General features: G+C 41.6%; 1 protein-coding gene across 1 annotated transcript in view; it reads right to left on the bottom strand.

The window, feature by feature from the left end:
• LOC136866016 (uncharacterized) overlaps nucleotides 1-23,586 on the bottom strand; it is a 44,425-nt gene extending 20,839 nt beyond the window's left edge. The window contains exons 1-3 of the mRNA XM_067142627.2: nucleotides 23,543-23,586; nucleotides 16,221-16,288; nucleotides 13,403-13,426 (exon numbers count right to left, since the gene is read on the bottom strand). Coding sequence (XP_066998728.2) covers nucleotides 13,403-13,426; nucleotides 16,221-16,272 — 76 coding nt within the window. The 5' untranslated portion in view covers nucleotides 16,273-16,288; nucleotides 23,543-23,586. The remainder of the gene's footprint in view (nucleotides 1-13,402; nucleotides 13,427-16,220; nucleotides 16,289-23,542) is intronic.
• Nucleotides 23,587-23,875: the final 289 nt, after the last annotated feature.

Genomic DNA, 23,875 nt, shown 5'->3' with positions numbered 1-23,875 from the left:
TGAGTTCATGGGGAGAAAACGTGGCAAGTTTTCTTGGATATGGGTGTTCCTTTACATCTGCTTTTTATGAAGCCAACTCAGCTATGGTCAAAATACAAGGGGTGTTCATATGAAAAGGCACGAAACAACTCTGTGGGTATAATCAACGTCTTTATTCAAAAGTAGTCACCGCAGGCCTGAGCAGAACTATCCCACTGTTTCACGAGCAGAAGTATTCCCTGCTCCCAGAATTCCTGTGGCTGTGACAGGAGCCAGTCCTTCACGGTGTTCTTCAGTTCGTCGTCCGAGTTGAAGCGCTTCTCTTTCAGATGTTGTTTTGCGGACCAAACAGATGGAAGTTGCATGGCGATATTTTCAGTCTGTAGGGCGGATGCTTAAGCTGCTTCCACTTCAATTTGGCCAGTGCACTTTGTGTGACCTTGGAGACGTGTGGACGAGTGTTATCGTGGAGCAGAATCACTCCCTCCGTGACCAGCCCAGGCCATTTGCTCTTGATGGACTTGCGCGGGCTACGGATTGCCTCACAGTACAAGCCCACTCTTAATGGTTTCTCCGTCCTCGACGAATTCGATGAGTATCTGACCTCGGACGTGGAAATAAGACGCCGAGCATCACCTTGCGTCATGTGAGAGCCCCCGCGCAATGCGCAGTATCACGCTGGGCACTATATTCACTTCCCTAGATGTTGCACTACGTTATCTCAAAGCGGCGTATTCAAATTTCAACCGGTTTGGATTTTACGACGTTTTGTACCTTTTCATTAGAACACCTCTCATAATTGGCAAACTATCTGGGAATTTCAAGATTTAGAAAGGGGTTCAGCAGGGCTGTATACTGTCATCCGTACTTTTCAACATCTATGGCGAGTACATAATGAACTGCACTTCAGGTATGTGATGGCGGATTTCTGTGTGTGGTAAGAAAATATCCAACTTCCGTTATGCAGATGATGCTGCACTCAATGTTAGTGATGAGAGTAGTATAATAGGACAGTTCTGCCGCCGCCTCCGCCGCCGAGCTCCCAGTGGCCCCCTCCGCCTCCGCCTCACGGGTGGCCCTCCCAGTGGCCCCCTCCGCCTCCGCCTCACGGGTGGCCCTCCCAGTGGCCCCCTCCGCCTCCGCCTCACGGGTGGCCCTCCCAGAGGCCTCCTCCGCCTCCCGCGGGAAATTTGAATTGGTAAACAAAGCCACGTGCTTTTTGACAGCTGTCATCGACAACAACGCATCGCTAACCTCAGTACTGCCATCTTGACAGGCCTAAACCTCAGTAGTGCCAACTTAACCTAACTAGCGCGAGGTAAACAAAGCCACGTGCTTTTTGACAGCCACGTGCTTTTTTGACAGCTGTCATCCGCCATCTTTGAGCACTGTGCTGCTCTCTATATCGCAGTAGCTGCAAAATTCGTCACCTATCATCGGCAGTGCTGCCATCTTGACGGGTCTAAACCTTAGTGGTACCAACTTAACCTAACTAGCGCGAGGTAAACAAAGCCACGTGTTTTTTGACAGCTGTCATCCGCCATCTTTAATCTATAGAGCACAGCGCTGCCCTCTTTAGCTACTTACCTTTGAAATGTGGTGGCGGATAATTTGAAAAATGCTTTTTGACAGCAGCCATCTTGCATCGCAAACCTCAGTGCTGCCCTCTTTAGCTAGATACCTGTGGTGGCAGACAATTCCACGTGACAGCAGCCATCTTTAATCAAGAGATCACCGTGCTGCCCTCTATGTGGTGGCGGCAAATTGAAAAATTCCACGTGCTCTTGTTTGGAAACAAACTCACGTGCTTTTTTTCTGACAGCTGTCATCCGCCATCTTTAATCTATAGAGCACAGTGCTGCCCTCTTTAGTTTGAAATGTGGTGGCGGCAAATTCCACGTGCTCTTGTTTGGAAACAAAGCCACGTGCAGCTGTCATCCGCCATCTTTAATCAACAGAGTACCGTGCTGCTATCATGCGGGCAATTTCATCACCTGTCATCCGCCATCTTTAATCCACAGAACACCGTGCTGCCCTCTTTATGGCTACTACCTTAAGCACGTAGTAGCGGGCAATTTGAAAAGTTCTGCTAGCTATCATCCACCGTCTTTAATCAAGAGAGCACCGTGCTGCCATCTTTGCTAGATACCTTTGAAATGTGGTGGCGGCAAATTGAAAAATTCCACGTGCTCTTGTTTGGAAACAAACTCACGTGCTTTTTTGACAGCTACCATCCGCCATCTTTAATCAACAGAGCATAGTGCTGCCCTCTTTAGTTTGAAATGTGGTGGCGGCAAATTCCACGTGCTCTTGTTTGGTAAACATAGTCACGTGCTTTTTTGACAGCTGTCATCCGCCATCTTTAATCCAGAGAGCACCGTGCTGCCCTCTTTATCGTAGTAGATGTAAATTCGTCACCTGTCATCCGCAGTGCTGCCATCTTTAGCTAGATACCTTTGAAATGTGGTGGTGGATAATTTAAAAAGAAAAATTCTACAGCAGTCCTCTCTCGACGCTAATTGCATAAGATGGCGGCTATACATGACTCCTTAAGGGTGCTTACGCAAGATGGCTGCTATACGCAGGTTCTTATGAGACGCCCTTGGGATGCTTGCTCAAGATGGTAGTTATACATGGCTCCTTATGAGGGATGCTTGCTCAAGATAGCGACTGCTCTTATGGGACGGCTTAAGTGTCCTTGCACAAGATGGCTTGAGACGCCCTAAGGATGCTTGCGCAAGATGGCGGACACAAGATGGCGGACACAAGATGGCGGCTATACACGTCTCCTTATGAGACGTCTTAAGGGTGCTTGCGCAAGATGGCTGCTGCTCTTAGCTTAGAGGCTAACGTGTCGTGCTAGTTCGATTCATTAAATTTGGGGCTTAAATCCATAATGTTAAATATCTCGAAAACGGTGCATCGTAGAGCAAAACGGACAAAAATTTTCTACCCAATACCTCGGTTCGCAGTATGGGGAACAAGTAAAACATAGTCTAATGATGAGATCAACGGTTCGGTTCCTACTTAGGCCCTTTGGCATTCGCACTGTTTTAGCTTGTATTGAAGCAAGTATTCGTAACATGATCAGGTTTAGCTATGGTAGAGAGTATAACGTGCCGTGCAGGTTCGATTCATTAAATTTGGGGCTTAAATGCAAAATGTTAAATATCTCGAAAACGGTGCATCGTAGAGCAAAACCTGATACCTAGGTTTGCAGTATCAGGAACAAGAAAAAAACATAGTATAATGATGAGATCAACGGTTCAATCCCTACTTAGGCCCTTTGGCATTGGCAGCTATCTAATTCTACAAGATGGGGGCTATACATAGCTTCTTATGAGGCAGCTTAAGAGCGCTTGCACAAGATGGCTGCTGCTCTTATGAGACGCCCTAGGGGTGCTTGCGCAAGGTAGCAGCGACAAGACGGTGACTATACACAGCTCCTTATGATACGGTCTAGAGGTGCTCACACAAGATGGTGGCTGCTCTGATGAAGAAAGCTAGCTTTGCATCGTGCAGGTATCTTTACAGCACTAAACCTCATACCTTTGAAATGTAATTTGAAAAATTCTACGTGCTTTTTCTTAACAGCAGCTATCTTTAAACAATAGCGGCTATACATAAGCTGTTAAGGCCTCCCCTTATGTCAAGGCATAAACCTGCATCGGGATAGCTAGAGTAAGCACGTGCTGCAGTGATGACGTCATTATGCATGTTTAGACTTGCAAATCACTAAAGAAACATAACAAGACTAGAATCGAACACTGCACTCTATGCTGTTAACTTTATCATGTGATCGGAACATTGATTGAAGTGTTTAGAACACTAAATAAGTAGAACAGAACACTGTACTCGATACAACATGTCAGGGGATACCTTTGTTCTAAGAAGATTAGATTACCGCACATTCCTTGTAGGGCTAATAGGCTAAAGGGCTAATGGGCAAAAGGGCAAAAGGGCTAATGGGCTAAAGGGCTAAAGGGCTAAAGGGCTAATGGGCTAAATGGTTAGGGTGCCTCTCCTCTCTTTATCCGGGCTTGAGACCGGCTCTACAACTAGAGGCGGAGTTAACACCCTAAGGAAGGGAGAATGTTGGGAAATAATCTATTCGAATATAGCTACTCGATCGACTATATACTACAGATGGATGACTTAGGTGAGGGTAAGCGCTTACTTAATAATACCAACACGACGTAATTCATGCTCTATTTCAAAAATATCTTCTTTGTACTGTGTGTAACCAGCATCATGATAGGCTCTTAGCAGTTGTAAACGTTTTACCAGTACGTTGGGGTCTTTACAGTAGCTTATATCTACATAGGGTAACAGAGGCTTGTTGTGAACTTTGAGTCTATATGCAGACAGTTGATGTGCAGGGACTTGTTTTGATATAATACGTGCTTCAGCAGTAGCGTTTCTAGGTACAAACATAACTTGTTTCGATAGCGATGAAGCGTTGCAATTTCCTTCTTCTTTACCTTGCATCTCTTCTTGAGATGTTTGCACTTCGACAGAACGTGTAGTAGGCTTAGGAAATGAAGTAAAATCATCAAGCTGTAATGGCAATGAATTTTCTTCTTCTTCTACTTTCCCTTTACTACTGTTTTGATCAACATCATTATCCTTATTATCATAATCATGATCTTGCCTCTCTTTATCTTGAAGTTTGTGCTCAGTAACAGAACTTGCAGCAGGCCTAGACAACAAGGGAGAATTAAAAATCTCTCGCAGAGGTGTACTTTTTAAACATAAATCAGTGTTCGCTGGAATATGGTCGAGCTCTTTGTATTTTGTTCCCGATGAAGCTACATTACACGCGGCTTCATGACGTTGAGCGTTGTATGCGTTCTTGAACTCTCTTCTACAATGTTTGCATTGAAAAATCGTCCTACATGATATCTCATGACGTCTCCTGTGATAGCTTCGGGAAAATGCTTTTCCACACTCTTCGCAAATATACCTAGAAATAGGTTTTTCCATGACAGACTTTTATCTTCTGCTAACAGATTCTTCTTTAAATCTACTCGACATTTGTTACTCTCAACTTCGATGATGCGAACAGCTTAGCGATTAACAGTAAACTAACACAAAAGCGTATAACCAAGGTAGCAACAGTAAGGTTTAAGCCCATCAAGATGGCAAGAGTGAGGTTAACAATGTTCCGTTGTTGGATTTTAAATTCAGCGCTATAACATGCATAAGGTGCCAACCTTGAGGTTTACTGCCGTAAAGATGGCAGCAGTGAGATTAGCGACGCTCTATTGTCCTTCAAAGTGAGGTTAGGGTACGTCAAGAAGACAGCTGTCAAAAAAGCACGTGGCTATGTTTACCAAACAAGAGCACGTGGTCATGACGTCACGGTCACGTAATCAATCCTTAGCTCTACGTCGTTAAGAGCAGCATTAGGATTAGCTTTTTTTATAAAACTTGGGAACAGAGCAGCAGTATGAATAGCCATGTTTTAAAGCGTGTACACGTCACCTATCGATTTTACATGCATCGACTCTCGTACTAAACTTCTTCCGCTAGATTGTGCTGCTATCTTAGCATAACCTATACACATGAACTTAAAGTACAAAGAATAGCCATGTTTCAAAGCGTGTACATATTACTTATCGATTTTGCAAGCATCGACTCTCGTACTAAACTTCTTCCTCTAGATTGTGCTGCTATCTTAGCATAACCTATGTTCATGAACTTAAAGTACAAAGAATAACCATGTTTCAAAGCGTGTACATATCACCCTGGACTTCTTCCGCCAGATTGTGCTGCTATCTTAGCATAACCTATACCCATGAACTTAAAGTACAAAGAATAGCCATGTTTCAAAGCGTGTACATATTACTTATCGATTTTGCAAGCATCGACTTTCGTACTAAACTTCTTCCTCTAGATTGTGCTGCTATCTTAGCATAACCTATGTGCATGAACTTAAAGTACAAAGAATAACCATGTTTCAAAGCATGTACATATCACCCTGAACTTCTTCCGCTAGATTGTACTCCTATCTTAGCATAGCCTATACGCACGAACTTAAAGCACAAAAAATAACGATGTTTAACAGCGTGTACACATCACCTATTGATATGCATGCATCGACTATTTTTTACCGCCAGAGTGTACAACGATCGCATATGTGTATTGCTAACGTATGTGTATAAAGTTAAAGCACAAAGAATAGCTATACTCCAAAGCGTGTACACATCACCTATCGATTTTGCATGCAACAAAGAATAGCTATACTCCAAAGCGTGTACACATCACCTATCGATTTTGCATGCATCGACTATCGTACTAAACGTCTACCGCTAGAGTGTACAACGTTCGCAATTGTGTGCTGCTACCTATGTGCGTGAACTTAAAGCACAAAGAATAGCGTGTACACAACACCTGTCAATTTTGCACGCATTAACTCTTGTACTAAACTTCTTCCACAACAGCGTGCGATCATCGCTTGTGTGTGCTGCAATCTTAACATAACCTATGTGCACGAAGTTAAAGCACAAAGAATACCCAAGTTCAAAGCGTGTACACATCACCTATCGATTTCGCATGCACCGTCTTTCGTATTAAACTTTTTCCACTAGAGCGTGCAACAACCTTATAAGTATGCTGCTAACTTAGTATAACTTATACGCATGAACTTAAAGCATAAAGAATACTGATGTATAAAAATCTTGTGAACATAGCAGCAGCAGCAGTAAGAATAGCAATGTTTTAAAAGCGTGTACGCATTGCCTATCGATTATACATGCATCAACTAGAGTACAAAACCTCTCCCGCAAGAGTGTGCTGCTATCTTAGCATAACCTATGTGCACTGATTTAAAGCACGAAGAATAGTTAAGTTTCAAAGTGTGTACACAACACCTATCGATTTTGCATGCATCAACTATATTAACACATCCCGCTAGAATATACAACGTTCACATGTGTTTGCGCTGCTACTTTAGCATGACCTATGCGAACGAACTTAAAGCATAAAGAATAGCGATGTTTGAAAATCTTGCGAACATAGTAGCAGTAAGAATAGCAAGGTTTACAAGCGTGTACATATCACCTTTTGATAATGCATACATCAACTATCGTACTAAACAACCTCTACGCGAGCGTGCGACCATCGCTTGCACTTGTGCTGCTATCTTAACATAACCTATGTGCACGAACTTAAATCATAAAAAGTTATGTGTAAGTGAACATAGCAGAGTGTTAACTACGTAGGTGTAGACATTGAACTTTGCATGCTGAAGCAGCATACTACGTGACCGTGACGTCATGACCACGTGCTCTTGTTTGGTAAACATAGCCACGTGCTTTTTTTGACAGCTGTCTTCTTGACGGACCCTAACCTCACTTTGAAGGACAATAGAGCGTCGCTAACCTCACTGCTGCCATCTTTACGGCAGTAAACCTCAAGGCTGGCACCTTATGCATGTTATAGCGCTGAATTTAAAATCCAACAACGGAACATTGTTAACCTCACTCTTGCCATCTTGATGGGCTTAAACCTTACTGTTGCTACCTTGGTTATACGCTTTTGTGTTAGTTTACTGTTAATCGCTAAGCTGTTCGCATCATCGAAGTTGAGAGTAACAAATGTCGAGTAGATTTAAAGAAGAATCTGTTAGCAGAAGATAAAAGTCTGTCATGGAAAAACCTATTTCTAGGTATATTTGCGAAGAGTGTGGAAAAGCATTTTCCCGAAGCTATCACAGGAGACGTCATGAGATATCATGTAGGACGATTTTTCAATGCAAACATTGTAGAAGAGAGTTCAAGAACGCATACAACGCTCAACGTCATGAAGCCGCGTGTAATGTAGCTTCATCGGGAACAAAATACAAAGAGCTCGACCATATTCCAGCGAACACTGATTTATGTTTAAAAAGTACACCTCTGCGAGAGATTTTTAATTCTCCCTTGTTGTCTAGGCCTGCTGCAAGTTCTGTTACTGAGCACAAACTTCAAGATAAAGAGAGGCAAGATCATGATTATGATAATAAGGATAATGATGTTGATCAAAACAGTAGTAAAGGGAAAGTAGAAGAAGAAGAAAATTCATTGCCATTACAGCTTGATGATTTTACTTCATTTCCTAAGCCTACTACACGTTCTGTCGAAGTGCAAACATCTCAAGAAGAGATGCAAGGTAAAGAAGAAGGAAATTGCAACGCTTCATCGCTATCGAAACAAGTTATGTTTGTACCTAGAAACGCTACTGCTGAAGCACGTATTATATCAAAACAAGTCCCTGCACATCAACTGTCTGCATATAGACTCAAAGTTCACAACAAGCCTCTGTTACCCTATGTAGATATAAGCTACTGTAAAGACCCCAACGTACTGGTAAAACGTTTACAACTGCTAAGAGCCTATCATGATGCTGGTTACACACAGTACAAAGAAGATATTTTTGAAATAGAGCATGAATTACGTCGTGTTGGTATTATTAAGTAAGCGCTTACCCTCACCTAAGTCATCCATCTGTAGTATATAGTCGATCGAGTAGCTATATTCGAATAGATTATTTCCCAACATTCTCCCTTCCTTAGGGTGTTAACTCCGCCTCTAGTTGTAGAGCCGGTCTCAAGCCCGGATAAAGAGAGGAGAGGCACCCTAACCATTTAGCCCATTAGCCCTTTAGCCCTTTAGCCCTTTAGCCCATTAGCCCTTTTGCCCTTTTGCCCATTAGCCCTTTAGCCTATTAGCCCTACAAGGAATGTGCGGTAATCTAATCTTCTTAGAACAAAGGTATCCCCTGACATGTTGTATCGAGTACAGTGTTCTGTTCTACTTATTTAGTGTTCTAAACACTTCAATCAATGTTCCGATCACATGATAAAGTTAACAGCATAGAGTGCAGTGTTCGATTCTAGTCTTGTTATGTTTCTTTAGTGATTTGCAAGTCTAAACATGCATAATGACGTCATCACTGCAGCACGTGCTTACTCTAGCTATCCCGATGCAGGTTTATGCCTTGACATAAGGGGAGGCCTTAACAGCTTATGTATAGCCGCTATTGTTTAAAGATAGCTGCTGTTAAGAAAAAGCACGTAGAATTTTTCAAATTACATTTCAAAGGTATGAGGTTTAGTGCTGTAAAGATACCTGCACGATGCAAAGCTAGCTTTCTTCATCAGAGCAGCCACCATCTTGTGTGAGCACCTCTAGACCGTATCATAAGGAGCTGTGTATAGTCACCGTCTTGTCGCTGCTACCTTGCGCAAGCACCCCTAGGGCGTCTCATAAGAGCAGCAGCCATCTTGTGCAAGCGCTCTTAAGCTGCCTCATAAGAAGCTATGTATAGCCCCCATCTTGTAGAATTAGATAGCTGCCAATGCCAAAGGGCCTAAGTAGGGATTGAACCGTTGATCTCATCATTATACTATGTTTTTTTCTTGTTCCTGATACTGCAAACCTAGGTATCAGGTTTTGCTCTACGATGCACCGTTTTCGAGATATTTAACATTTTGCATTTAAGCCCCAAATTTAATGAATCGAACCTGCACGGCACGTTATACTCTCTACCATAGCTAAACCTGATCATGTTACGAATACTTGCTTCAATACAAGCTAAAACAGTGCGAATGCCAAAGGGCCTAAGTAGGAACCGAACCGTTGATCTCATCATTAGACTATGTTTTACTTGTTCCCCATACTGCGAACCGAGGTATTGGGTAGAAAAATTTTGTCCGTTTTGCTCTACGATGCACCGTTTTCGAGATATGTAACATTATGGATTTAAGCCCCAAATTTAATGAATCGAACTAGCACGACACGTTAGCCTCTAAGCTAAGAGCAGCAGCCATCTTGCGCAAGCACCCTTAAGACGTCTCATAAGGAGACGTGTATAGCCGCCATCTTGTGTCCGCCATCTTGCGCAAGCATCCTTAGGGCGTCTCAAGCCATCTTGTGCAAGGACACTTAAGCCGTCCCATAAGAGCAGTCGCTATCTTGAGCAAGCATCCCTCATAAGGAGCCATGTATAACTACCATCTTGAGCAAGCATCCCAAGGGCGTCTCATAAGAACCTGCGTATAGCAGCCATCTTGCGTAAGCACCCTTAAGGAGTCATGTATAGCCGCCATCTTATGCAATTAGCGTCGAGAGAGGACTGCTGTAGAATTTCTCTTTTTAAATTATCCACCACCACATTTCAAAGGTATCTAGCTAAAGATGGCAGCACTGCGGATGACAGGTGACGAATTTACATCTACTACGATAAAGAGGGCAGCACGGTGCTCTCTGGATTAAAGATGGCGGATGACAGCTGTCAAAAAAGCACGTGACTATGTTTACCAAACAAGAGCACGTGGAATTTGCCGCCACCACATTTCAAACTAAAGAGGGCAGCACTATGCTCTGTTGATTAAAGATGGCGGATGGTAGCTGTCAAAAAAGCACGTGAGTTTGTTTCCAAACAAGAGCACGTGGAATTTTTCAATTTGCCGCCACCACATTTCAAAGGTATCTAGCTAAAGATGGCAGCACGGTGCTCTCTTGATTAAAGACGGTGGATGATAGCTAGCAGAACTTTTCAAATTGCCCGCTACTACGTGCTTAAGGTAGTAGCCATAAAGAGGGCAGCACGGTGTTCTGTGGATTAAAGATGGCGGATGACAGGTGATGAAATTGCCCGCATGATAGCAGCACGGTACTCTGTTGATTAAAGATGGCGGATGACAGCTGCACGTGGCTTTGTTTCCAAACAAGAGCACGTGGAATTTGCCGCCACCACATTTCAAACTAAAGAGGGCAGCACTCTGCTCTATAGATTAAAGATGGCAGATGGTAGCTGTCAGAAAAAAAGCACGTGAGTTTGTTTGCAAACAAGAGCACGTGGAATTTTTCAATTTGCCGCCACCACATAGAGGGCAGCACGGTGATCTCTTGATTAAAGATGGCTGCTGTCACGTGGAATTGTCTGCCACCACAGGTATCTAGCTAAAGAGGGCAGCACTGAGGTTTGCGATGCAAGATGGCTGCTGTCAAAAAGCATTTTTCAAATTATCCGCCACCACATTTCAAAGGTAAGTAGCTAAAGAGGGCAGCACTGTGCTCTATAGATTAAAGATGGCGGATGACAGCTGTCAGAAAGAAAGCACGTGAGTTTGTTTCCAAACAAGAGCACGTGGAATTTTTCAATTTGCCGCCACCACATAGAGGGCAGCACGGTGATCTCTTGATTAAAGATGGCTGCTGTCACGTGGAATTGTCTGCTACCACAGGTATCTAGCTAAAGAGGGCAGCACTGAGGTTTGCGATGCAAGATGGCTGCTGTCAAAAAGCATTTTTCAAATTATCCGCCACCACATTTCAAAGGTAAGTAGCTAAAGAGGGCAGCACTGTGCTCTATAGATTAAAGATGGCGGATGACAGCTGTCAAAAAAACACGTGGCTTTGTTTACCTCGCGCTAGTTAGGTTAAGTTGGTACCACTAAGGTTTAGACCCGTCAAGATGGCAGCACTGCCGATGACAGGTGACGAATTTTGCAGCTACTGCGATATAGAGGGCAGTACAGTGCTCAAAGATGGCGGATGACAGCTGTCAAAAAAGCACGTGGCTGTCAAAAAGCACGTGGCTTTGTTTACCTCGCGCTAGTTAGGTTAAGTTGGCACTACTGAGGTTTAGGCCCATCAAGATGGCAATACTGAGGTTAGCGATGCGTTGTTGTCGATGACAGCTGTCAAAAAGCACGTGGCTTTGTTTACCAATTCAAATTTCCCGCGGGAGGCGGAGGAGGCCTCTGGGAGGGCCACCCGTGAGGCGGAGGCGGAGGGGGCCACTGGGAGGGCCACCCGTGAGGCGGTGGCGGAGGGGGCCACTGGGAGCTCGGCGGCGGAGGCGGCGGCAGAACTGTCCTATTATACTACTGATGAGAATGAAATGGCAGAACTAATTTCTCATGTCAAGACTATCAGTGTTCAAATGGGAGTATAGATTATTAGCATGAACAAGACCAAAATAACGATTTTTTACAGCTGAGAAATTAGCCAGCAGATATCTTTAAGGAACTGGAGAACGTCTCAGACTGAATATTTCACATTATTGTTTTACAGAAGCCGTAAATGGGATTCAAGTTAAAAAGTGAAATTAATACTTCATCATAATATTCATTTAACGATAATACTGCTTTGAAAGAAATTACAAAGAGTCTAGCTTTTTTGCATTTTACAATTAGGCTGCAATGCATCAGGCTTATTATAAAAAGGCCAAGAATTTCCAATCAAATAGAGTAATCGATATTTTTCTACAAACAGGAGGCTGATTGTAAAACGGCTAACCTTTTTCTTTTACGAAAAGACTGAAGTCATAATTATCCTGCGACATTTTGCCATTAAAAGACTCTTTTAGACATTACAATAGTTACGATAACAAGGAAAACTTAATATCTCTTTTTTGGAAAGTTATTAAATAGGATGTTTGTGATGAAAATGACTTGCTATGGACTTGTTTTCCGAATGGGGAAGTCCAAGGCGGTGTATCTTGAGGACGCTGAGCTACCGTATTTTAAGTGTTACGAACTATGCTTCCAATGAAAAATAAGACTATTGAGATTTTGTACCTTTCCAATGCTGTTGTACCAAACTGATTCCTGGACTTTGATGAAAAAATCTAGTCAGAAACCGGAAGATTATGAAAATGGGGTTGTATAAACGGATACCATGAATTCTTTGCACAGACACCCTCAGCAATGGCATTGTTTTAAAAATAATGGTAAAGTAGAAAGACATTCTTTTAACAATAAAGCTAAGTGGAGAAGGAGAGGAGACGGTCCTGGGTAAAGGTGGCCTGACGTAACTAAAAGAAGACCTCCAAAAATAGGTATTCAAGTCAGGACAAGAAAAGCTGAAGATCGTGGTGTAAGCAGACAGTGACTAATGATGCCAAGGTTCTATATGAACTGTAGCGCTGAATAGTAGGTATATGGATTCATAAATAGCGATATACTGTATGTCACAAGTACAGATGTGTGGCATATGCTAAATAATAATAATAATAATAATAATAATAATAATAATAATAATAATAATAATAATAATAATAATCATAAAGAAGGAACAGAAGAATAATTATTTCGTAATGTATGAAAATGAAGCAGAGCTGATCATACAACACATAAGGAGATGTAGATCACCTTACGCAAAATTAATGACCTCAAATGGTAATTTACATAAATTTACACAATTAAATTTTACCTTAATGAGAAAGAACATGTGAACATTCCTATTATTGTAGGTTTCATTGAAGGAATTTTATTGTTCAGTTAAGTCCGGAGTCATATTGGTAGTTTCTTTACCAAGATTGATTCAAAATTTTTCGTAAAGTATCCATTTTTCATCACTATAATAAAATATTTGAGGAAGTATATTGTCATTACCTTTTTTAAGTAGATTTGTTGTAAATCAAGAATACTTACGTAGAAGAGCATTCCATAAAGGTTCTGAAATTGAAATGAGAATAGTAATTAGTTTTATGTAAGTATTTTTGATTTGAGACATATACAGTTTACCATAAAAATATTCGAACCGGTAAGATCAAAAAGAAAAAAGATTCCATTTGACCCTACTTTTGGGAAATAAAAAACTTCATAGCAACCAAACTAAAAGTTGGATGAAGGAACTTGGGTTATAAACTTACTCATTATAACCACAATAGTAATATTCTACTAGTGGCTTGTTTTCAAAACTTTATTTCGACTCTGATATGTTTACAAAGTTGGTGGAATCTTTCCCTTCTTGTTCTCAACTGAGTAAAATAGTAACGATAATACACAAATAATTTTTCACTGTAAATTACAAGACTTTACTGCCTTAAAACACAAACAGTGGATTATATAAGTTATAGATACATATTTAATTTTCAGAAAAGACATCATTTCTTCATCTATTAGTCCTTGCAGAGTTTCTTAGTCCTACGGTCATAATCTTCAGTCTGAGTAGTGGTAGCTAGTGATAGTGATAGGCTGTCTGAGTGGGGGTCTCGCAGGCACTGTTTTTCGCGTTGTCTCCGTATTGCGTGGTAAGAGGCGTGTTATAGGCCTACAGATGTTCGGAGATGAATGATGTTTGTGCCGAGTATGCGAATAGCCAACCATGGGCCTTCTCCATTCCGTAAATACATGACAGCAAGCTGCTAGGGCGTTCTTTCCTTTGATTTCTACCGAGTTCTATTGTGAAGCAGTATAACATTATTATAAAGGATACGCATTCGGCACTGTATGCAGCGGTAAGTACACGAATGAATGAGTAGGCTAAGTATAGAAAATGACGGCTACTATAGGTACACCTACCTGGATTCTAGAGGCGTGCATTATTTGAACTCGAGACGGGGCAAGATGCGCCTTGATTCATATGCAACCGCCATTACGCATGCGTGCAACGTATGATCTAAATTGTCCGAGTTTGTTCCGATTCTTTCAACAGGGTAGTGATGGACAATGTTTGTGAGATGGCGCATGATTGTTGGTGGAATGTTTTCCTTTTTCAGCTCAAGAGGTGCGTTTTAAAACGAATAAAAACATGACTATTTCAGCTCAATTTTGTAAAAAAGTGGAATCTTTCCTTTCTTGGTCTCACCGATTCAATCGTTTATTCAGGACAACTATTACAAATGAGCTGAAATCGGAGAAAGAAGAAATGCGATGGAATAAATTAATAAAGTTAATCAGTTCATGGGGAAAATGTAAAATGAAACAATCACGAGATTTGAGTTGAAATCGATAAAACATAGCAAGTTGACCGTGCGGTTAGAGGCGCTCAGCTGTGAGCTTACATTCTGGACAGAGTGGGTTCTAACCCCACTGTCGGTAGTCCTGAAGATGGTTTTCCGTGGTTTCCTATTTTCACACCAGGTAAATGCTGGAGCTGTACCTTACCTCCTTGTCCTTTCCTATCCCATCGTCCCCATAAGATCTATCAAATTGAAATCGCTAAACACAATAGTCTTTTCTAATAGCAATGGAGGACACAGAAAATTTGTTCCGGAACAATAACGGACGAAGATTTTCACACAGCTCAAGTCACTCCATTACCCACAAATGTCAACATTTTCTTCAAAGACCAAGATAGCAAAATCTACAATTTCTCACAGACTCCAATTTAAAAATATAAAACCCGCTGCAGAATTCACTCACTGAAACTGGCGATAAAGATATTCTTAAACTCCACCTCCTACTCACTAACTATCCTTCTTTCACGGCCTTCCCACCTTGTGATAATGCTATGACAGGCCTCATGGCGAGAAGACCTAGTATCAGTCTCCGTCCTTTATCACTATCATCTGGCCAAATGCTGAACAACGAACGGTCATATTAATAAAATAAAAAATCGACAGTTCTAGACTTTCAGACAAGCAACTCAAAGTTGGAATCATCCTAGGGATATGAGCTCCAAATTTTAGGTAAATGAAATATAATAAATTATGAGAAAATTTTCTTTATTCCTAAAATTTGCATCCTTTTCTTGATCAGCGTTATACGGTTGATTAGATTAGCAGTTTGGCTTTTCCTACCACTAAGAGCGTTAATGTGAGTCGATGCAGAGTTTCACTTAAACCCTTGTAATAACTACATCCGCTGTGGTCATTCTTCAAAAAACCAGAAATCGCCTGAGGGTGTCGAACCAAGGAACACTTACAGAAAGATTTATGTAAATAATATAATTTGGTTAGGATTTGAATCAAAAACAAAACGAGTAAAGAAACAATAGATTTTAGGCTGTTTTCCCGGAACTGCATTTAGGCCGGAAGTGATTTTCGAAATTTTTTATAGTTTGGTAAAGCTATCCAAGACTCACAATTTGAATTCCTTCCGGGCCCTTTAGCCCTTCAAATTTCGGGACAATTGAGGAAATTGCTTAATTTTACGTTTTTCCTAGTATGAGGACCCCTACTTTGTCTGCTAAGAAATGTTTTTAGAATTAAAACCAGCCACAGTGAAGGATAGGAAAGAGCAGTGCTCAGCACGTCGGATATGTTCCACGATTCTGATGTTTGATCGACGGTCCTGATATAATCCTGCAAATATTCTTCTAAGTACCTTAGTTCCAGACACAACTGTCGTCTATAAGTATTCAATACGTAGCTAACATAACGCAGGTCAGAGATGCTGTTCTGCCTGCTTAGTTACGCGTGGATCCATGCTTGTGTCCGTGTACAAGATTGCTACGTAGGCGCAAGATAATTTGCACTAAATACGAAACCTAGAATATTGTACAAGAGTGAAGGACAGTACTCACCGGCTAAAACACCACTAGAGAGCAGGGTGAAGAATACCAGTCCTAATATCATCTTGAAGTATTGTGTTCTGTAAAAATAAAGTAATAATAATAATAATAATAATAATAATAATAATAATAATAATAATAATAATAATAATAATAATAATAACATTGATGCTTCCATGTAGAAATGACATGGGCTCTGGGGCTTATGCCGTGTCAAGAAAACAAGGTGAAACACTTTACGTTTTGCAGAGAACTTAATTGGAACTTAATGTTGTCATCAGCTCCCGCTTGGAGCGTTGTGCCAGCATACTGCGAGCCACCTGCTGACGAACAAGCGTACCACTACAGCTCCAACGATAAAGTATTCTCAAATTCAAACCCTCATTATTGTAGAAGTCTTCCTTGTGGACAGTCCAGATTTTCTTATGAAGACGTTGGAGCAAAGTTCTCTGTGAATCGTAAAGAGTTTCACGTTGTTTTCTTAACACGGCATAATGCCCAAAAGCCCATATAATACCTAATAATATTAATATTGAAAGAACAAGATTTAGACATGAAAACACTTGCAATCATAAAACAGACACTACTGTACGTCGAAGATTAAATTCATGGGGGAAATCTCAGTGTCCTTTGATATAAAGACGGGACTCTCTCTCTTCAATAATGGTGCAAACAGAAATTAGTCCTCAAAATTCACCAAACAATCACTTTAGGCAGAGAAAAATTAGTGATAGATTGCCGAGCATTTGCAGACGACCTAGTAGACTTAACTCGAGACATTTCAACAGTAGAAAATAAGATTGAACTCATGAAAGAAACTGCAGAAGTAGTCGGCCTGCAGAGGTCTCTTGATAAGACAGAATACATGACCTGTTACAAACGAGGACCAAAACTCAAGCAGACAATATATTGCAAAATTAAAGGAATATTAATTTAAATTTCTTGGTGAAACAATTCAGGAAAATTGACTCGAAACAAACGCCAACGAAATTAGATGCCGAATAACCCAAAATATCTACAACTAGAAATATATCTCCAAGTACACAAAACTAAGATATTATAATACAATCATTAAATCAGGATGTTTTTATGGATCAGAAACAATCATTTTGAACAGGAAAGCAGACATTGAAAACAATGAGAAAAAGTGATCAAAATCATAAGAACAATTTCTAGGCCTAAAACTTGCAGATGGACAACACCGACTCAGAGGCAAATAGGAAATCATACAATAAACAAATATTCACAATGGCAATAGAAAAGGCATATTAAGATAATGGATCTAGAGAGACTTACAAAACATGACATATGGTCTGGAAAACCGATGGGTGCATCTTAACAAGGCACAAATGAAGAATATAGAGTCTCAAATCGTCTTTTCTAAAGAGAATGCTACGCTCCCTCGTGGCTTGTTTATGTGCTAACGAGAGAGCTGTATTATGTGGAAGAGTTTTTTTACAAGTTGCTTTACGTCGCATTGAAACGGATAGCTCTTGTGGCGACGATGGGATAGGAAGGGTCTAGGAGTGAGAAACAAGCGGCCGTGGTCTAAAGGTGTGAAAATGGGAAACCACGGAAAACCACCTTCAGGGCTGCCGACAGTGGGGTTCGAACCCACTATCTCCCAAATACTGTATACTGGCCGCACTTAAGCGACTGCAGCTATCAAGGTCGGTATGTGGAATAGTTGCGTCTGAAATTTTTGCTCGCAGCCACTCCAGTATTTAACCTCTTCAGTCCCGAGCCTGTTAATGCATTCGATGTGTTATATTTTGCTCAAATAATTTTTAAAAATTCACCATAGAAAATTAGTGTGTTTCACTAAGTTGTTTTATTCGTGTAGCATATATGCTACATCAGGACTCAGAGTTGACTTTCCTACCGTTATTACTTTTTTCCTTAAATTACTTTGTTTTATTGTAAGTAGACAAAATCACATGTAGAGCATATGCTACATATGGACTGAGGGGGATAGGGACCTCATGAATGAATTTCAGCGAAAAGACAACATATGGGAGGAGTTCTACCCGAGTGACGCGGTGACTAACCACAAGTGGACCCGGGGAGGTTACGAACCAAGGCATTTAGTGACAAGGCTCTCAGTCAATGGATTTCATCACAAAATATGCCTAACGAAGTGTTTTCATGTTGCATGCAGCGACTGTAAATGCAGAAGATGTGGTGAACTCTGAGAAAGGTACCATGTTTTGAAGTGCAAATTGATGACGGAATCTTTAACAAATTTCTGTACGGAGTATTGACTATTTTGTTTTGTATTTGATGTATGGCTATTTCTTGTCTTTTTTAATCTGCTTACCTTCCAGGTTTGGTTATTCCCTCGGACTCAGCGAGGGATCCCACCTCTACCGCCTCAAGGGCAGTGTCCTGGAGCGTGAGATACTGGGTCGGGAGATACAACTGGGGAGGATGACCAGTAACTCGCCCAGGCGGCCTCACCTGCTATGCTGAACAGGGGCCTCGCGAGGGATGGGAAGATGGGAAGGGATAGACAAGGAAGAGGGAAGGAAGCGGCCGTGGCCTTAAGTTAGGTACCATCCCGGCATTTGCCTGGAGGAGAAGTGGGAAACCACGGAAAACCACTTCCAGGATGGCTGAGGTGGGAATCGAACCCACCTCTACTCAGTTGACCTCCCGAGGCTGAGTGGACCCCGTTCCAGCTCTCGTACCACCTTTTTTTTCAAATTTCGTGGCAGAAAGGGGAAACGCACCCGGGCCTCCGGGGGTGGCAGCTAATCACACTAACCACTACACCACAGAGGTATGGCTATATGCTGCATTACATATTTCATTCAAAACAAGTACGGTAGTCTAAATCTGTGAAAACGGGAGAAAAGTCAAAAGAGAGACAACGAAATGGATCGGCGAAATCAAAACCGATCTGAAACAGGCAGGAATTACCCCAGGAGATGTTCAAAACCAGAAACGTGTTTTGTAGCCCGATAGAGAAAGATCTGAGGATAAGGTTCAGAAACATTGACTCGGAGGACGGAAGGGGAAGAATAGAGGCATTCGACATGTGGATTCGCGGAAGAATAGGAGCGAGCGGGAAAGATAGAATAACGAACGAGGAAGTGCTGGAGAGAGTTGGAGAAGAGAGAAGCATGGTAGCCGTGATCCAAAAAAGAAAGCAAAATTGGACAGGACTTAATCCCCGACATGATTTCTTATTAGGCCTACGAGTGGCGATGGAACGAATGGTAAAAGAGAAACGGGGAAGGGAAATAATGAGATGCCAGCAATCAGACACAATAGAAAAGGAAAGGAAGGATATGCAGAGGTAAAAAAGAAGAGCACAAGACAGAGAGATATGGAGTTCACAACTGTGATTGTACTTGCGAAAACCGAACGAGTTGGCCGCGCGATTAGGGTCGCGGAGTTTGCATTTGAACCCCGCTGTCGGCAGTCCTGAAGTTGGTTTTCTGTGGTTTCCCATTTTCATACCAGGAAAATACCTGGGATGTACCTTAATTAAGGCCACGGTTGCTTCCTTCCCACTCCTAACCCTTTCCTACCCCATCGTCGTCATAAGACCTATCTGCGACGGTGCGATGTAAAGCAGATTGCATGAACTTGCGAAATGCAGAACAGCCGATGATGATGATGATTATTATCATCAGCGCGAGGAAGGAGTTGAGGGACCATTCGCACGGGAATGAAGCAGTTTAATTACAAATTAGTCAGTGCTGGATTATTTCAGGTCTTAGTACCTGTAATACATTATTATTATTATTATTATTATTTTTATTATTATTATTATTATTATTATTATTATTATTATTATTATTATTATTATTATTAATTTTTATTTTATTGTTTCAAGGTTCCTATGAGCTATTGTTCGTAATGCGACACAGTTAAAATATTAAAGAAAAATCCGAACGAATGCCTGTTGATGAGTATATTATTTGTATGGAAAATTATAAAGGGCTCCGAGTGCTTTATTTTGAAGAATTTGAAGTTCTACTATTTGAACTTTGGTGCAGCATCTTCACACAACATTAATGTATTTTATATGGCTATGAATTAAAGCAGCCGGCCCCGCGGTGTAGGGGTAGCGTGTCTGCCTCTTACCGGGAGGCCCCGGGTTCGATTCCCGGCCAGGTCAGGGATTTTTACCTGGACCTGAGGGCTGGTTCGAGGTCCACTCAGCTTACGTGATTAGAATTGAGAAGCTATCTGACGGTGAGATAGCGGCCCCGGTCTAGAAAGCCAAGAATAACGGCCGGGAGGATTCGTCGTGCCGACCACACGACACCTCGTAATCTGCAGGCCTTCGGGCTGAGCAGCGGTCGCTTGGTAGGCCAAGGCCCTTCAAGGGCTGTAGTGCCATGGGGTTTGGTTTGGTTTGGTTTTTTATGAATTAAAGCATAGTAACACACTTTAAGTTATCATTAAGAATTATTCCACGTAGTCTGTTGAATACACCTATAGTAGATACTATTTTACTCTGAATAAATTGCAGATGAATGTCCCACTCTAGTGTGGAGGTTATAAAAATACCTAAATCTTTATGTAATGATCATTAAGAGTTAGCATATTACTCGGCCCTATTAATATACTTTCAGCTCTTCGGAAAAGTATGAAAAGTGTTTTTTGAGTCCATTTTAACATAATTACAATTAAACATCAGATACCATATTATAAACCGGAAACTGTTGGGCGGCCTATGGCTAAATTTTAATTAATTTTGTCGCGTTGACACCAAATGTATCAATAGAGATGCTGACATCGTTCGACATAGAGTGCCGAATGGTCTTTCTTTCGGCCTTCAAAATTTCGACAAACTCCGTCGGCTTCGAACTCGCAGTGCTATTATCTGGAGGTCGACTTGACATTTACACGACTTTGTCGTCTCTAAGTAAGCTCAAATCCCCCCCCCCCACCCTAAAAATCCTGCATCCTCAATTCTGCACTGAACAAAAGTTGCTTAGAATTACATTTTAAAAAGTAGCAAGCCTATAGCAGGTAGAAAGTAAAAAAAGTAAACTCGTGTTCTCATCCCGATTTAGTGTAGCTTTTTTCAGGCTCTCCCCAATTGGGGGTGAGCTGCATGTACCATTTCAACTGGCTCTCCTGCCATTCTTAAATTTCTGGCAGTACCATGAATCGAACCAGGGTCCCCGAGGACGGCAGCTAATAACATCAACCGTTACTCTACGGAGGCAGACAAGGTAGAAAGTGCTTCCAGTGAAAGTACCTCTGTACCTCTTGAGAAGAATGTAGGTAGGATGATGAATAGCTGAACGGGCGATACTTCAATTCTATACGCATTAATCTCTCCACGCCCGTCACTAGAATACCCTGTTGTACTGCTGGCCCAGCAAATTCTGTACAATTCGGAGCATTTTTCTTCTTCTTCTTTTACCGCTTTTCCCATACTTGCAGGATAGCGAGTGCACACGGTGTCACACATGTGGATATGACCCCGTTTTAGGGCCTGATGCCCTGCCTGACCCCAACCCTATGCGGAGGGATGTAATCACTATTGCGTGTTTCTGTGCTGGTTGGTGGTGTGGTGTGGTGTGGTGTGTTGTCTGAATATGAAGAGGATAGTGTTGGGACACGCACAAAAACTCAGTCATCAAGCCACAATAATTAATCAGACGCGATTAAAATCCCCGACCTGGCCAGGAATCGAACCCGGGATCCTCTGAACCAAAGGCCTCAACGCTGACCATTCAGCCAAAGAGTACATTTCGGGACATTATAGTAGAAAATATAGGGCATTCGGAAACAGGATCGTAGTCAAAAACGCCTTCAGATTATTTCTCCGAGCACCAGCCCTAAGAATGTCATCATTTTTTGAACAATCGCAGGAACCCAAGTTTGATACATAGAAAACGTCGTGAAAGTGAGTGGTTCTCCACTTGCCGCCCTATTTGCAAAGAGATTAGTTCGATCAACAGCATGCTGATAAAACAAAGGAGTGAAAAGCAAGTCCAGAAATTCCATAATATATCACAAAAATTAACTTGAATATTTACTTCTGGATTCCCAGTGAAATGGACAGGCTAATGGAGGTAAAGTGGAGACGGTTCAGCGGGCTTAAAAAACACTTCTCTATCTCAAGCATATCGATCACTGTCCCAACCACGTTCTTACCCGAGGGAATAAGCTCATGTTCTGAATCCAAATAAACCAATAGATCATTTATTTATTCTTCATCTAAGTTTCTTTATCGAGAGATTGAAATTTTGACTTCCGTTATTATATCTTTCACATGTTACCGCGACTAACATACTAACTAACTTTCTAACGATAAGAATAAGCAAAGGAAAGCATTGCCCTGATGTCAACGAAGAAACTCAGTGCAATAATTGAAGATTCAAATATTGTCTATCATGTTTGTTTAAAAATCGTAACAAAATCGCTTACCGAGAGGGTTCTTGCTCAATCGACTGATCGACCATAGTCGACAATGGGAGCTTTGGGCAACTCTGTTGCAATCGATCACGGTCTACCACGGGAGCGTACGTGTTAAGTACATAATCAGAATTTCTGTAAAGAGTATTACAGCTTATAATTTGATTTAGATGTGTTAGGGGCGCGCCGCTGTGAACTTGTATTCAAGAGATAGTGGGCTCGAACCCCTCTATCGGCAGCCCTGAAGATTTTCCGTAGTTTCCCATTTTCACACCAAGCAAACGCTTCGGATGCATCTTTATGACTACGGTCACTTCCTTGCCAGTCCTAGGCCTGTCCTATCCCATCGTCGCCATAGATCTATTTGAGGCGTTGTGTCGAAAAAAATAAATAAATATATTGTCTTCAGGTCGGGGGTTGTTTGAATACTTAAACAAGCGGTTAAAGGTAAACCACAAGAAAACAATGGTGGTACCATGATAAGACGTACAAGTTATGATGGAGGAGTGAGGTGGTTTTGCGTTGGACTGAGTGGCTCAGACGGTTGAGGCGCTGGCCATTTAAACCCAACTTCGCAGGTTCGACCCTGGTTCAGTATAGTGGTTTTTGAAGGTGCTCAAATAGGTCAGCCTCGTGTCAGTAGATTTACTGGCACGTAAAAGAACTCCTGCGGGACAAAGTTTCAGCACCTCGGCGTCTCCGAAAATCGTCAGAAGTAGTTAGTGCGACATAAAATTATTGCTATTATTATTATTATTATTATTATTATTATTATTATTATTATTATTATTATTATTATTATTATTATTATTATTATTATTTCCAATTACTTTATAGGTAGTAATTTCGACTGTCGAGGCCAGGCTTATGTACTAGTTACAAAATGTAATCTCTTAGTAATGCATTTTTCTAGTTTCTCAGAATATTAGGCAGTAAAACTGAATACTCACTTGTCGACGTAATAGCTGCCTTCGTGGACTTGTGCTACACTGAAGTTCTCTGGATTCGAGTGGGTCTTAAATACTAGAAGCCAACCTTTACCTCTTAGTCACGTGAAGCATTATGCTGTAGATATTAGTTATCGAGTCGAAGACGGGAGGTATATTGCAATTCTTTTTCCTTATACTGAAGGTAATCGCGCTGAATGGTTTAAAGCAGTGGTATTCAGTGTAGTACGCGTATCCGTGGTCGTACGCGGAGTCGTTAAAGGGAGGTTGTTAGATGCAGAGTGGGTTTCGGCCCTTGGATTCGTCCCTTAAGTGGCCACGGCTTGTCCCTGGTCC

This window comes from Anabrus simplex, chromosome 3, assembly GCF_040414725.1.
Source record: "Anabrus simplex isolate iqAnaSimp1 chromosome 3, ASM4041472v1, whole genome shotgun sequence".
Lineage (NCBI taxonomy): Eukaryota > Metazoa > Arthropoda > Insecta > Orthoptera > Tettigoniidae > Anabrus > Anabrus simplex.
The sequence above is the reverse complement of the archived record's forward strand: the minus strand, read 5'-3'. Positions and strand labels throughout refer to the sequence as shown.